Here is a 16,618-nt window from a genome sequence, read left to right on the forward strand (position 1 = left end):
TTATTGAATAGAGTATTTCTATAGAATATTGGCTGATGATCCAGCATCTCCTCTACTGACAAACTTAAGCATAGCACCTGCAAATTATAGATAACTCTTTTATAAGCTGCATCAGACCCATTCAAACTGGCTCCCAATTTCCTTTTATTCATTTTCAAATATAAAATACTATGACTTGGCTCTTGTAATATTTAACTAGTGAACTAGTGATGCAGATATCAATAATCCCTGTGAGTGATGACATCATTGATATAAAAAATTAACTTTTGTACAAGTGAACATGTAATTCCTGATATCAAAAATAGACATTGGGTTAATAAATATGTAACTAAGGGGCCCTATAGTAAAAATAATCAAGAATTCACATTGCAAATAGTAAAAAAAAATTCTTGATATCAAAAATGCATGAACTGTAAATGAATAAAATCTAAAATGGCTTGCCATAGCATGTTAAAGTTTTTTTTTATTATGCATGTTGAAGCAATTTTTGATTTATGATTAATATTTACTGAGGGATGTCCATCCATATTGACCAGTATGTCCAGCTAGCTATTCAACATTTAAACTTCAATATAGCCAATAAATCAGTAGTCAAATTGTCAATACATTGCTTTCCATCTTGTATAATTAGTGCAGTTGTTTAGAGTTTTTAACTACACATTGACTGAGACTAGATAATCAGTGTCTTGTTTTAAAAGTATATTTACTGTATAATGTGTACTTTGATGAGGAGTGCCATCATTCACGCCCATATATTGTAAAGTATGTCTGGTCGTGGTCTCCACATATATTTCTGCTTGAAAAATGCGCGTTTCATTTCGTGCGCGCGCAAATGAACGCATGATAACACACGCGACGCGGTTATCTTTTCCGAGCTGCAGTAAACAAACACCGTTGCACTTTGTCGTTCATCAAAAACAAACGTAATAAATAATTGTATTTTACTCTCACTTTTGTCAGGCACAAAGTGATGCAAGAGATGCACTGACTGCCTGCCCAGCTAGGTTAGCAAGACCGAAAAAACACAGTAGAAATGCACATAAACTTAACTTTGCTGACATCAAACTTGGAGAGGAGAGAACACAAGTTTACCTGATTGTTTTTCCCGCAATTCACTCTCATGTTTTTTCCCCCCTCTTTTCGTGACCAGAAGAATAGTTTCACTTAATTTTGTCATGGATGTTGTAAACATTAATTGACGCGCTACGGCACGAGGGGGAGGCGGGGCCTTGAGTAATTTGCGGGGCCCTACGCAGCTTGCGGATCGGCTCTGCGTGTAAGTTATAACGTTACATCCTACAGAAAGGGCAAAAGTAAATATGACATTTATTATGGGTTTATTTGATGATTGTTTGAAGTTCGCCGAAATAAAAAGTTATATATTTTTTGAAGCCTAATAAATGTTATTTTTTCGGCTTTCAATTACACTGTCAGGTTGGATGGCCATAATTAATGTTTAAAATTAGGGGGAAAAAATATTTTTTATCCAGACATCAATAGCTGTATTAGTATCAGTCATAGGTCTACTGACCTTCATTCATAAAAAGATGCCATTAAACAAGTATTTAAAATATAATGTCTTTATGTTGTCTCTACATTCATTTGTAGATTAGCTGTGAAATTATTACATTATAAAATATAAACCTATAAAAATGTTTGTTTGTAGAATGTTTGAAATGTCAATCTCAAGTGCAATGCATATTGCAACCTCCCTCACTCATACAAAGTCAATTATTTATCTTGGCAATATTTGCTATGTTTTGCTGTTTTGCTAAGTAGGCTATATGACTGTTTGTGGGGGTTTACCATAACTACCTTTCTTGCTGGTTATATTGATATTAATTTGATTTAAAAAAAAAAGAATAAACCGTGCTGGTTTTCCTGGCATTTTGGCAAAGACAGGTGTTATCTGAAACTGTATTCTCTGTTGTGTTCCATCATGACTATTAGTTTGTGTAGTGCTACACTTTGTGTGTTCTCTCCTTTCCATCTTCATTTTGAGTAAAGAAATGTATGCAGGGTTTACAGGGGAAGGTTTTTTTTATCTCCTCTCCAACCTTTACTTCCCCGTAGATTAGCTTTCAGTCGGTACATTTTTTTTCGTTCTCTTTTAAAGAAGGGATGGGGGGGCCCCATACCTACCTTCGCTTTGGGCCCCCAATTTGCTAAATCCGCCACTGTGACTACCATACAATGTTTTTCCGAAATAAGGTCCCATGGTGGTCCACCGGAAGGGGAGGGACTTTGGCTCTCTTTTCAGAAATGTCCTGTTCGAGCCTTTACTTGTCGAACCTCATCTTGTTATGGCAAGTTGTCACTTCAGTCGATTTAAACCTGCTATAAATGGCGAATTCGGGTTTCCTTTATAGGTACTGCACATCCAATGGTGAAGAGGCGCCTTCAAAATAAAAGCATGCGAGTTAAAGATTTCAAAATCAAATATTTTTCTCCTCTGCAGTAAAATTTTTGGGTGGGACAAATGTGACTGTCTCCAATATTGGAGGGGACCCGTCCCCCCCGGTTCCTACGCCCTTGGTTGAGGACCCCCTCACTGGGACTCTCCCACCCCCTCAGATCACCATGAATGTTAAAGGGCTTTTAATGATAAAATATGCTATTTAACAATGACATTTGCCAATTCCATTTGTGAATATTAAATGTGCTCTAAGCGATGTTGGGTGATGTCACTTCTTGTTGACGTTCGAAGTATTGTCAAACAAAACGGAGGCTAGCTAGACCCTCCCTCCTCATCCGCGCACTAACCACCAAATCCTTCTTGTCGGTTATTGTCTGGAACAGTTTGTTATGTTCCGTGGTGCAGGTTAGCCTAGTTTGTTTTTGTTACCCTTTTTGGAGCCTGGGGTGTCTGGAGAGACCGTGTTTTTTTTACAGTGTGTTCAGGGGACAGGCAGCTAGTGGATAGTGAGGAGATGTTTGCTGTATGTGACAAATGTTTTGGCCTAAAAAGCATGACATCGCTTAGAGCACCTTTAAGCTAAAATGACAATATTTTAGTTAAGGACAGTCTATTAGGCAAAGTCGAATTTTGATTGGTCGTTTGATTTAGCGTGCTCCCTCACCCTAACATTATGTTAAATTTCTTGCACTACGGAAAGTTCACACGAAGGCTACGGACATTCCATAATAACAAGGTTGCATACTGCATCATATTGTTTCACAATGGACATTCGAAAATGGATTAAAAAGAAAGAACCCACAACAGCTGCTGATACTTTGGCTCATCTGAGCTCCAAATAAGCAGTGTGGAAAATGCAGGCCCGCTGTTATAACCCCACTATTAAAGTGCTTTGTTAAAGGAGGGGGTAAGCAACATAAAGACACGCGATGCAAAATATAACCGTTTAACAGTTTATTCTTGGAACACGACTCACGTGTCAGCAGGCAACAGATTATATGGACAGAAATTAACAAACATAGACCAACAAAACACTGAAACAAACAACATTGAAACACAGCTTATCAGCGGCTGGTGGAAACATTATGACACACATAGGGCTTTCTCGTCACTCCATTCATGCCCTTCTCCTTCAGTGGACGCTAAGCTCTTGACAGAGCTGAAACAGTGATCGAAGCGATCACGCCGCTATGGAAACAAATCGTAGTTGGTCAACCTCCGCCCCCTTCTCTTTCCGCTCTCTCATTATATATTCAGCCCAGAACATCACTGAACAGGGTCCAGCAAAGCATCAGTAAGCAACCAGTCGTGATCACGGCCATTTGACTGCCTTAATTGGGATAACCGGCCCGAAAACATCAAAAGAACAATCATATCAACAGATGCATATTAAATGAGTTTTTTGAGGGAGGAACCTAAAAACTGCAAAAAATAAATGGTTTCTGAAACTTGCCAAGGCAGACTGCCAACCAGCCACTGACAGGTCACATGACATGTCACATGACATGCCAGAATCAGACTGCCAGCTAGCCACTGACCGGTCATGTGACATGCCAGTGCCGGCTCCTCCCATTCAGCTGAAGATTGAACCCCCACTCCCTAATTACAACTTTTTATTTGGCAAATCTGACTTTTTGTTCCTCGCAATTTCGACTAATAATATATAAGAATTGCGAGTTATAGGGTAAGATGAGGGAAACATTATAGTAATGTGACCCCCTACACTGTACAAAGTGATCAGTTGACTTCACTTAAAGAAAGTCAGGAAACCAGTTGCCTTAAAATTAAGTAAATTAACCATGCATAAATAAAAAAAATTAAGTTATGTGAACACAAGTTAAGTAAACTGATCACTTTTTACAGGGGCAAGAAGCCTCCTGGGGCCATCTGGCCCCAATTATAATCTGGTCTTTATAAAACATATCTACAGGCCAAATTAATAATATAGCCTATTTTATTTCTTTAACTGTGTACAGTATATTTAGCTAATCTGGAAATGTAATTTGAATAAATGAACTGAATCAAATGTTTCAATATGACTGAATAAATGAACTGAATCAAATGTTTCAATATGACAGAAAGTACAGAAGTACTGGCTCCCAGATTTAATCAAAAATATCTTAATACGTGTTCCGAAGATGAACGAAGGTCTTACGGGGTTGGAACAACATGAGGGTGAGTAAATACTGACAGAATTTTTATTTTTGGGTGAACTATCCCTATGAGTAGTTTTTTAGGTATTTTATTATCTAAAATCAATATTTTTATTCATAAATATGTCCTCAATGGTGTACAAATACCTCTGCCAATTATCTGACTTATCCTCGTAAACGAAGAATTTATTATCTTTATATACATGTAACGGGTAGGTCCACGGATGCTTCAATGTCGTTCCGCCATCTTGAAAAACTATAATAGCAGAGAGGGTCAACAAGTACTAGGCCAATGCGTTTCCACAACGCGTTTTCGTTCAGAGCCAGCGTCACGTAACTGAAAGAAGCAGAAACCAACATGACATCATGACTTTGCGTAAACATACACGCCACTTTCAAGTCAAGTGGCGTGTTATCTATACGCATTGAGTTATCCGCGTGTATGTCCACGCCGAAATCTTTTGCGTGTATGTCTACGCCATTAAATGTCCGAGTGATTCCGCGTGTATGTGAACGCCGTTAAATGTCCGAGCGAAACGAAGCAAAATCTATATCTACATCTATGGAGCGATATTTCTTTTCCTAGGATGGTAGGAGAACACTCATAAATGGTATTAACCCCAGTGACGGGTAGGTTTAGGGACGGGGTTGGGGTAGGTCATATATTTATATATACATAATACAATAATATAACGTTAAGTCAAAGGCGTTGATAAACACGCTGAAAAGCGGTTATGCGTGTTGATAGCACGCCAAAAATGGAAATACGAATTGGCGTGTCATACATACGCCATTTCATGAGATCAGTCTGCAGAAACGGAGGAGCAGAGCAGTGAGAGACGCTTGTCACTGCCCCCGGAAGTTTAATGGCATACATATGCCGACTCGCCGAGCCACAGGAGAAGAAATCCTCATCGCCAAAAAAAGTCCAAAATTGAATGTAAAAGGAAACTTGACCGAAGATTACCAAAAAAAAAAAAAAGAGTCAATGTCGGGATAGCTTTTTCCAGGTGGAAAGAGCTAATGCAGGAGAAAGATTTCAAAAGAGACGCTGAAGTTGCCTGCTTTCTCCTCGACAGGTAGTCAATATTACAGTCTAAACGACATGCTTTTTTCATTGCCTGGTAGTGTACTTTATTATATAGACAGTAGAACATTTATAGTTAAAAGGCTCTTTAATGAATAGGAGCTATTGAATAAAGTTGAGAAGGCGCTAAAAACAAGTTTTGTAAGTTTACTTTTTGTAACCTAGAAATTTGATAAGAATATATTTTTAATAGATCATATGATTGTTCTTGCATTGTTTGTTATAGCTTTTTGGTACACAACAGCTACCGTAGATGCAACACGCCGAGGCGCTGGAGAGCACAATTAGTTTGAATGCAAAATACAATTTCACCACTAGATGGGAGAAATTCCTACACAATGTCCCTTTAATGTGCGCTTTGTGGTCATGGAAAACGTGCGCCAGAAACGCACGGTTTTTGCATTCAAAACGTGTGTCCTCGAAGTGTGATCTGCTATTTAAATGAGCAGAGGTGGAAAGAGTATTAAAATATTCAACTGAAGTAAAAGTACTACTACTTCGGTAATTTTACTTGTACTTAAGTAAAATTTCATTGGTCTAAAAATCTACTCAAGTAAAATTAAAAAGTAGCTCATTTAAAATGTACTCAAGTAAAAGTTACTGAGTTACTTTTTTAACAGTGGGGGGTGGGTGAACAGTGGTTGGGGTGGGGGGACTCTCCCATGTAGGGTTGTAATGGTATGAGATTTTTACAGTATGATAACGTCACAGAAAATATCACGGTTTACAGTATTAATCAATTATTAAATAAATGGTATTATTAAATAATGGTTGTCTAATCAATTAAATTCAATAATTGATAATGAATTAGATTAACAACTCATTTTTAACATTAATAATTTATTAATTTTTTTAATAATAATATAGTCCTATGAAATGTACTTTATTCATAAAACTAATGTTTCTTTTATGATTTACTCCAAATATATTATCAAAAACGGTGGCAATCAAATGAAAATTTAAACTTGTGTCCTTTTATTTTTTGGAGAAGAGCTGCAAAAAACAGATTTACTAAATTTATCCATGGACAAAAAAAATATGCCTTTAATAATGTTTAAATAAATTGTATTATTATTGTTGTTGTTATTATTATTATTTTGAGAAGTAAATTCTATTGTATGCCTACAATAGTAATATATTTCTGTCATAATTTCTCCTAGTTAAACCAAATTTTTATTTTGACGGGTTGTAGTGAAGACCCGTTTCAAAGTGTAAGCCTATTTGACAATGGTATTTCTCAAATAAAACTGAAAATGCCCATTAGGCGTTCCCTCAGAGCAGCTCTGGAAATGTTCATGTATTCTTCATGTATTCAAATTGTTTGTGAGACGCTGAAAACACCACGCGTACTTGAGTATGCAGAACAAGCAGGTTTTATATTTACATAGCAGTATTTTTGGGCTTAAATATTCACAGACCATGTCGCGATTGGATTTATTGCACAGTTCTACTTTCCACGTATTCATCCATCCATCATTTTGCGTGTTTTACGTGACATCTTCTGCGTTATGTCAATTCCATGTTCATGACTGGATTCTGGGATTCCCTCTGCATCACGTAAATCACCGTTTATAATCGGGACATACCTTTATCTGCAGGAGGGATGGTGTCCTGTGTATCCTCCTTTTGCAGCCACTTTGTGTCCACATTTTTTGCAAATTGGATATCTATCCTCGAGGACAACCACACTTTTTTCTACATCCAAAGTATTTCCATACTGGCCATAATTCGCTTCTTAAAAATTCGAGGGCGCTTCGCTTTCAGCTTCAGCTCAGTGTTGCCAACTATTTTCAAAGGAAAGTAGCTAACGCCTTCCCTAAAAGTCGCTAAATGTCGATAGATGACGTCATACGTAAATTAGCATATACGTGACGTCATCACGTCGTACTTGCGTTCTGCTTGTCTAATGTGTTTTCTCTATAAATTAATGCTCAGCTCACATACTGTATTTAATATAGCCGAATGTAAAATAAAGCTGTTCTCATTTCCTATATATGTTTTGTCAGACAATAGAATGAGTAGCTATGATATAGGCCTAGTGAATGACAAATTTTTTTTATAGGCCAATGTGGAAAATTATCTGAATTGAGAGAGTTCGGGAGCCGGATGAACAAAAGCTTTGTGATCATAGTGAGTATTACAAGTAATACCGTAAGCACAAGAAAAGGAAGGAAACTAAATTATTTAATTAAAATAAAAAAGAAAAGCAGATAAGTGATAAATCCGTGGAAAAACACTGCTCATTCACGTCTCTCAGCGGCCGTGCGCTCAACAGATGAATGTGCTGCTGCTCCTCTCAGCCATTTACTGAACAGGGTAGACGTAGCTAGAGTGAGTGACGTTTGAAAAGTCGCTGAAAATAGCGACTCATTTGCTCGATTCTTTTGCAGTCTGTACGCGGAGGGGTGCTCTAACTGCAGCTGGGAGGGGCTGCTGCGTGAGGACTGGGCATCCTGTGAGTGCTTTGGGACGGACGTGGGACCCACGGCAGCACCCGCTGCTCGTTGAGAAGAGTAAGAACGATATGTGCTTTCACGTCAGAGAGTCTACAAAAGTCTCCAATTTCCCCTCCAAAGACCCCTTTTCAGTTGGTAAACATGGTGACGTTTTTTGTAGGCGGAGCTTAGGTGGTGGCAGAACGATCCCTCTGGCCGCTTCCCTAACGTTAGTATGAAAGTTTTGTTAGGTTGTTTAACAATGATTGGAGAAATCCGATTTTCAAGGTCACTCACTGTCCAGGACCGCGATTGTTATTTGCAAAAGTTAATTTTAACGGACGGAACCAGATTGGCCGACCCATAGCCGTTACACGCTCACTCAATGGACGATTTGACAGGTTTAACGTTAACGCTAGGCTACCTCCGGTTGAGTGCACTGACTTCTACACCTATCCGATAGAGAAACTGAGGGCATATAAATCTTTAGATGCCTAGAACTATGTGATGAATGGTAATGTACAAAACTTGTGTGGTACGATCCGCGGTTCTGCCTAGCCAGCCCCAAGAAGACGACAATGTAAAGAGTGACATTAAGGTGCAATTTTAACGATGTTAATTTTTTCTATAAATAAAAATTCCAGATACAGCATATTCATTTTTCATTGATTCTTGCACCCAACACAACAAGATGACATTTAACAATAATAATAATAACAATTTAAGCTCCTTATGTAGCCGAATCTGTGCTGGTTTGTATTGGCCGCCTGCAGTTTTCCCTTCATTTTGCCTCCAGCTAGCGCCGTGACGTAACTGTGGCATCTGCTCGAAATTGGTCTATAACATCAGAAAAAGTCGTTAGATTTGTCGCTAGTCGCTTTTTTGAAAATGTGTAGCTAGAGGGGTCAAAATACTCGCTAAATATAGCGACGAAGTCGCTAAGTTTGCAACACTGCTTCAGCTGGGTCTGCGTCACCTTTTTTTGCGTGTTTGTTCTCCCGCCCTTCAATCAATGCAGTAGCTTCCGGAGTGTGATTTTTTTTCCTCCCTTGTATTATTTTTTCCTCAGTAACAGATATGATTTCAAATGTAGCGAAGTACAATACTTCAAACAAAACGTACTTAAGTAAAAATAAAATTACAGATTGTAAAAACTACTTTTAAGTAAAAAGTAGGCCTACACAAAAAAACGACTCAATTACGTAACGCGAGTAAATGTACTTCGTTACTTTCCACCTCTGTAAATGAGATTGTTTCTGTCTGCATGTGTTTTATGCCTCAGAAGTGTTTTTGTAACAAGAAAAGAAAAACTCTCGGTTTCACGTTCACTGTTTTTTTTTTTTTATTTAAACACGGACTGTCCCCTAATCCCTTTGTTCGAGACACATCTCGCAAATTTTCCAGTTGTAATTCCAGTTACACTTTACAATAAGGTTTCATTCATTATTTATTTTTCATGTTTTTTATGCCAAAACCACGAGTTTCTGATGCGCGTTTTCCGTGACCACAAAGTGCACGTTAAGAACGTCATAGCTGTAGCCTACAGTGCGGTCTTTATTTCTCATCTCCATAAATATAGCCCATCTAGTAGCCTAGTAAAGCCAGAGGTGGGCTGTCAGGGCCATCAGGGCCTTCTCTGCTGGCCCTGTCAGAATCTAAAATATGATATAATATGTAAAATATACATTTTTCATTTTTACGATTATATTTCCATAAAGAATATGTTTATTTTTTGTGAGGCTGAGCTGGATTTTCCATTTGGTCATCTAAACGCATCACAGCTCCGTGGACCAGCACTTGAAGTATAGCTACCCTTCCGTTGAAGCTGCCATTTCCCATTTGATCATAACTTTGACTGACGTGTATCATTAGCCAATCAAATTTCGATGCGCAGTGACAGAACGCCCTCAGGGCCCAGCGATGTGTCAGCGCTAGCCCCCGCTGATGTCATCAACCGTTTGAAATGTTGGCGGGTTGTGAGCAATGTCAGGGAACGGAGCTATGGCCGCTGCCTTCACACCTCTTACCGGTCCAGTTGACAATCTCCTTCGTGTGCCTTTTTCAAGGCGTATGTTTGGAGAGAAGAAAGAGATCATTTAAAAAGGAAGATCTACACCTAAACTGGATGGGCTGAAAAGATTTTGTGCGGCACTTCACTGAGGGTAACTATGACCGCTATGACTGGCTAACAGCTAGCACTGAGCGGAACAGGTTATTTATCATTCACACAGGAAGTGCAGGGAGGAACGGAGTGCAGCCTTTCTTTTACTGTCTATGGGTGCAGCTGACAACACTGTGAGGGGTGTTAGTAAGCTTGTTACCTTCGCAGTGCTGTCAGCTGTCCCGTTCTCTCTCCCTCACATGCATGCACGCACGCAGACACACACACAGTATCATTCACACAGGAAGTGCAGTGAGGAACGGGATGAGGAACCAAAGTGCAGTGAGGAACCACGTTCACGTCTGTCTGTTTAATGCTGGAGCCAGCTTAGACTTGTTCAACATGTCGACGTTGGTCCCCCTGTTGGGACCAAGTTTTTGTAAATGTTTTGTAAGAGTAATAGTAAGTTTTGTCGCTATGCAAGCATTTTCATCGACTAGCTTATTAATAAAAAAAGTTACGTTGTATGAATTATTTTTTATGTATATAAATATTGTAATCAGTTTTAAATACATTTTAAATAAATGCACAAAAATATTTTCAACATTCATGGTTGTGTGTTTCATATTATTTTTAAATCCATGTTATATACACTTTTAAAGTATAAGTCCTTAGCTAAACTATGAGTTTAATGTAATTGGTGGCTAAGAGCCGTTTGTTAAATAGAGAAGACGACTTATTGTAAATACAAGCTGTATACAATAATATTAGGCACAGTAGCTTCTTTTCTTTTTTACCAAGAACTTTATTGAACAATGTGAAAAACCATAAATGGCCCGGTACAAAATAGGGATGTCACGATATTCGATCAGTTAGAAGACGCATAAAGCTTGCCACAAAGAACAGGCAAATGTAGCCTAATCATTATGAATGTGTCAAATATAACAAGGAGACATTTTAATTGTTTCTTAATAAATAGTGTTTTCTGTGACGATGCCGAATCGCCACCTTTGCAGTATTGTGAAGGTGCCTACAGAGAGAAATGCACACTTCATACGGATTATAAGAGTTTTCTGTTTCTTTTCGTTTTGAATTGTTTTGTTTAAAAGTAGACATTTCAAGCTTAGATATATTTCTGAGTTTCTGTTCATTTATGAGACAAGCTACAGTTCACGTGGGATGCAAGTTATATCGCGTCGGCGCCTCCATGTCCTGATTATAGGCTGCTATATTTGCTTCTTATTTATTAAATCCAGGCAGAAGGTTAAAACATTGATTAAAATTAAGATACAATTTATACAAAACGAAATTCACTTTAAAGAAAGGCTTTATACAAAACTTAATAAAGTGGTCAAAATGAGGTCTCTCAATATTACGCATGATTAGGCTACTCATACTCGCTGATAGGCTGATCACTTTTCATATAATCAACATAGATGAAATGGAAAAAATAACTGAAAATATAAATGGAAAAAATTATTTAAACATAAATATGAAACCAACTTTACTTTAATGGCTACAACACGTAGGCCTACAGTACAGATAAATGTAATGTAATGATATGAAATGTAAAGGGGGGGGCGGGGTTTTGAATAATCAAATTATTGCCAGCGATCGTCGAATATTATTTTTGCTTGAAATGCCCATCTCCTACAAAATGTCTTAATCAGACAAAATACAAGCATCATAGCATAAAAAAGAAATGTAAATAAAGTAGTGAAATAAAAATATGTTAAAGTAGGCCTAAATAATAAATAAAGAAATAAAAGAGGCTCAGTAGGCTAGCTTCTGAAGCAGGAACACAAGCATGTAGTCGCAGTTGTTGATGTTAGGCTACTGATTTAGCGTGTCACTCTGACTAGTCGACACGTGGGGTGATGACATCATCGTTTCACAAAATATGTTGGGGTGGATGGTGCGTTACTGAAGGCCCTGACTGAAACCCCACAGTACGCTACGCTTGCAGGAGCAGCATGACTTTGTATTAGCTTCACTTAAAGCTAATACAAAGTCTAGAAACCCTAGATTCAGGCCCAACTCGACTTAATCCAGGCCCACCCATCTGTCACGTTCTGCATCCGCCACTGTTACGGTATGATAATTATTCACATTAACCTATATAGATTTTTGGGTGAATTTCAGGTGATCGCAGCATGATAGCACAAGAGAGAAATTCAAATGCGGATTTCCTTGTTCTTCAGAGAGTTGCGATATCTTCCAGTTTCTCTAATCTTACACGGTCTAAACTGTTGCAACTGTCACAGTACATTCTGCACATATTTAGCCTCTAGGCCTATTCCTTACTGGAAAAACCAGTCCCATGTGAACATTCCTTCTGCAAAAAAATCTTTAAGTTAAAACAGTTTTTATGATCAAAATGTGTGTCATACTGCCCAAGTTTGCAATACGCCTTATAAAGTCATATTCTAATCAATGTTTTCTTAGCTTTTAACAGGCATGGCTAGCATTTGTCAAAGCTATATCAAGCATAGCAAGTTTTATCATGACTGTCAGTGTAGGGACAGTTGCAACCAGAAACTGAAGGAAAAGCAATAAGTGTTTATTAGTTTGCATCCCTGATTACTTATGTTGTTGTTTAACATTATCGTAAAACAGTGGTCAAATACTGAATGTTTAGTTTAGCTATAATAGACTCTTAGATACTGCTGATTTGCAGGAGGAGCATGATCACAAGGCATCAGTTACACCTTGAGGCAAAAAAACATTTTAAAGTTTTATTTTCACCAATGCCATTACCTCATTCCATAGGTGTACCAGACTGGTTTCTAAACTAAAATGTAGTGATGTGTCCTCCCGTATCGAGGCTTCGAAGGCAGCGTGTGTCGAGTAATCCGGGATGATTTCTGTGAAGCGCGTATTGAAGCTTGTGTCGGTGACGTATGTGGTGACGTTTGAAGCCTCGCGAGCCGCCTGTACCACGTGACTGCTTCAGGAAGTGGTTCGCGGTTTGGCGGTCTATTTGAAATATAAGGGCCAGCAAAATGCAATGGATTCCCCCTCACATTTTGTGGACTTGGGACTTTGCGAGTTTGTTAGCGATCTATTCAAGCTTCTTTTTTTTGCGATGTCATTATAATCACACTGCACGTTTTACATTTATTGTCCACTTGATGGCACAATAGAGCAAATGAAGCACCATGAAGCTTCGGTACATGAGTGAACCAATTGGATGGAACACTTCAATGCTTTATGAAGCTTCATCTCGCTATCACTGCTAAAATGCATAAATAATTTGGATAAAGATGAGTTAAATTAACAATATATTGCATAAACAATTGAAACTATACAATATATCAAACAAATTAAGACTACTTACATTTATACACACCCACAACACCATATGAAAATTCCTGAGCAGCAAAGAGGAGAACAGGGAGTAAAGTGCTCTATTAAAGCAACTCTTCTTAAAGGCCACTAATTGGAATCACAACAGCCTGCAGCTGTCAGCAGTGGACGGGGCATTGCAATGCATCCAATGCATTGTCACAGGGATTTTCAACAAGGCTGCCCTAAAATATGACAACATATTTTCAATTCAAGAAAATCCTGATGACATTACAGACTGCTATGCCAGATATAGTTAGCAACTTGTTCAGGGGGAGTTTCCTCAATAGTTGTTGCACATGAGAAGCACAAGCCAATTATGCTGCTCCTTCCCCTTGGCCGCAAGACTGTACATGCCCACCAAGGTATGGATATGAACTACTAAGCCACTGAAGGCTTGTGAATCACCAGACTGGTGATGGCAAAATTAGGCTTCTTGAACCACTGAGACCTAAAGGTTCATTACTCGAAGCTTCATTCAGCATTGCTCACTAGTGACACCTAGCTACTGTGCAAAGAAGTAGCAGACAAATTAACTAATTCTGAACCGATGCCCTGAACAGACTTATGATGTCCGTATACCCCCCCCCCCCCCCCACACACACACATTTTGATTTATTTAGTTATTTATTTTTTCTCACTGTTAATGTCTATAACCTTTTATTTGCAATAATAAAAAAGACCTGAGCAGACATTTGTCCATTGTATGGGTATAAAATAAAATATGTATCTTTCTCTGTCAGAATTTACTTGTGCAGAGACAACTGTCACACACACAGTTAATTAATTATTCATAAATGGTTTGGATAGTGACAGTATGAACAACAAAAGTGAGACTGTGTTTATGTGCAGTGCTTATGGTGGAGGGAGTGTCGAGTATATAAAGTAAACTGCAACAGAATAGTCTGGGGTGGAAAAAGTTAAGAATTATTTCTGGGGGGTTTTGTGCTGTGAACTGTTACTAGTTTTAGTGCAGTGTTGTGCTTATGGCACTCTATATCCCAGTGGAGCAAACTGCAACACTGCAGTTTGGGGTGGGTGAAGGAAGGATTACAATAGATTTTTTTTCCCAAGTGTCCTGGGGTTTAGACGATTCCTCTTCTTGGACAAAACCTCTCCAGCCTCGGAAAATATATTTTCACAAGGAACAGAGGATGCAGGGGAACATAAAAATGCCAGTGCCAGCTGTATAAATGAGGATACTGATGCTTCTGTTGAGGCCAGACAGGGGAGGATCTAATATTTCTAGCTGGCTCCATTACCAGGAAAAAGGAAGAGTCGCAAAAAGCAAACAAATCCAAAAGGGCAATCCAAAACAAAAATCAGTCCAGTCCAAATCCAAAAATCCAAAGCAATCCATATAATCGTATCTAATTAATATAACATAGCTACTATAATTAATAATAACAATATACTATAAGTATTCTAACCTGATATAATGTAATAATATACAGCCTTAACACATATACTGTATGACACAATAACGACAATTACAATGAGTTCTCTAACTCTCTGACTCTAGGCCTACTACTGTTTCTACTACTCCTGACAACACATACAAGGTGGCGCGAGTTTCGAACCCCCTTTATCCGGAAGCGACAGTCAGACCGAACTGATGACGTATCCACACAAACCGTGGCCTCGTCTGTCATTAGTCAGGTGATTTTCACGTTAACAACACAAGCCTTGAATTGCGGCTTCATCTGGCACGCCCATTTTGACACATGCTCCGACGCCTCGGTTCAAATGTCACATCCATATCACCAGTTTTAATGGTTGGAAGACTCATGATATCAGCAATTTCCCTCAGGACAAGTTGATTTAGCTGACCATATTTCTGCTGGAAGGCTGCCCACGCTGTACTAAATGGCAGAGAATGAGAATAAGCCAATTTTAAATGGCCTAGGAGAATATGGAACTTATACTGCTCAATCTCATCCTCTGGTAATAAATTCTCCAGTGCCATCTTTAATATTATGAATAGTTTAGAACCCTCTTTACAAAAATATGGAAAGGAAGGGCCTTCAATTTGGGAATATCTTGGGGGATAGCTCACTTGGGCTCTTGACTCCAATCCTGCTTGAGAGTTTGAAATAGGCAAATGTACTGAAGACTGCGAAACACAAGGTATAGGATAATTTTATAGCATTTTGTTATTTTGTTGTTGTAAAGTAGGTCTCAAAGACAAAGGACAAGGTGAACTGGGCATTACAGATTGAAGTGAAGAAGATTGAACTTCTTGAACAGTAGTTTGGGTTACCGTTAGACCAGTCAAAACATTTTCTAATATGCCAACTTGACTTTGCTGCTGAACATGAGTCAGATTTTAAATTTGAATTGTAGGGGGGTACAGATGATTGATTAATTGTGGCAAATGCTGAAGATGTAGATGGAACAGGTTGACTGTTAGGATGTTCGTTTTCAGCTACTGGATTACGCAAAGCCTGCTGAGAGAGTGGTGGACACTGAGGGGATGCCGGAACACCCTGGGAATCTTGTGGACATTCATAAACATGAGCATTTAATGGAATTGACAAATGTCTTGAAAACATATGGCTTGATACTGGTGGCTAAAATCCATGATATACTGGGCCAAACAGTGGTGGATTCATTGCCCAGGGAATTATGGTTGGACTACAGATCTACCTTTAATAAAATTAACTTGATGTATACTTATATTTTCTAAGTAGGCCTATATTTTGGCCTAAGTAAAGTTCAATTCTATTTTTAAGTATACTTTACACTCACCTAAAGGATTTTTAGGAATACCTGTTCAATTTCACATTAATGCAATTATCTAATCAACCAATCACATGGCAGTTGCTTCAATGCATTTAGGGGTGTGGTCCTGGTCAAGACAATCTCCTGAAATCCAAACTGAATGTAAGAATAGGAAAGAAAGGTGATTTAAGCAATTTTGAGCATGGCATGGTTGTTGGTGCCAGGCGGGCCGGTCTGAGTATTTCACAATCTGCGAAGTTACTGGGATTTTCACGCACAACCATTTCTAGGGTTTACAAAGAATGGTGTGAAAAGGGAAAAACATCCAGTATGCGGCAGTCCTGTGGGCGAAAATGCCTT

At 38.5% G+C, this 16,618-nt stretch overlaps 1 protein-coding gene across 5 annotated transcripts in view; it reads right to left on the reverse strand.

The window, feature by feature from the left end:
* b4galnt1a (beta-1,4-N-acetyl-galactosaminyl transferase 1a) overlaps positions 1 to 13,599 on the reverse strand; it is a 42,405-nt gene extending 28,806 nt beyond the window's left edge. For 2 of the 5 annotated variants that reach the window (XM_077219181.1, XM_077219179.1), the window contains exon 1: positions 13,530 to 13,599. In XM_077219181.1, the coding sequence (XP_077075296.1) occupies positions 13,530 to 13,553 (24 nt within the window). In that variant the 5' untranslated portion in view covers positions 13,554 to 13,599. Of the gene's footprint in view, positions 1 to 12,949; positions 13,094 to 13,529 lie in introns of those variants that run through there. The other 3 variants (XM_077219185.1, XM_077219188.1, XM_077219184.1) reach the window with 2 other exon arrangements.
* Between the last annotated feature and the right edge of the window lie 3,019 nt (positions 13,600 to 16,618).

Source organism: Siphateles boraxobius, unplaced genomic scaffold (genome assembly GCF_051911475.1).
Source record: "Siphateles boraxobius isolate OS27281-9 unplaced genomic scaffold, OSU_SipBor_1 77, whole genome shotgun sequence".
Lineage (NCBI taxonomy): Eukaryota > Metazoa > Chordata > Actinopteri > Cypriniformes > Leuciscidae > Siphateles > Siphateles boraxobius.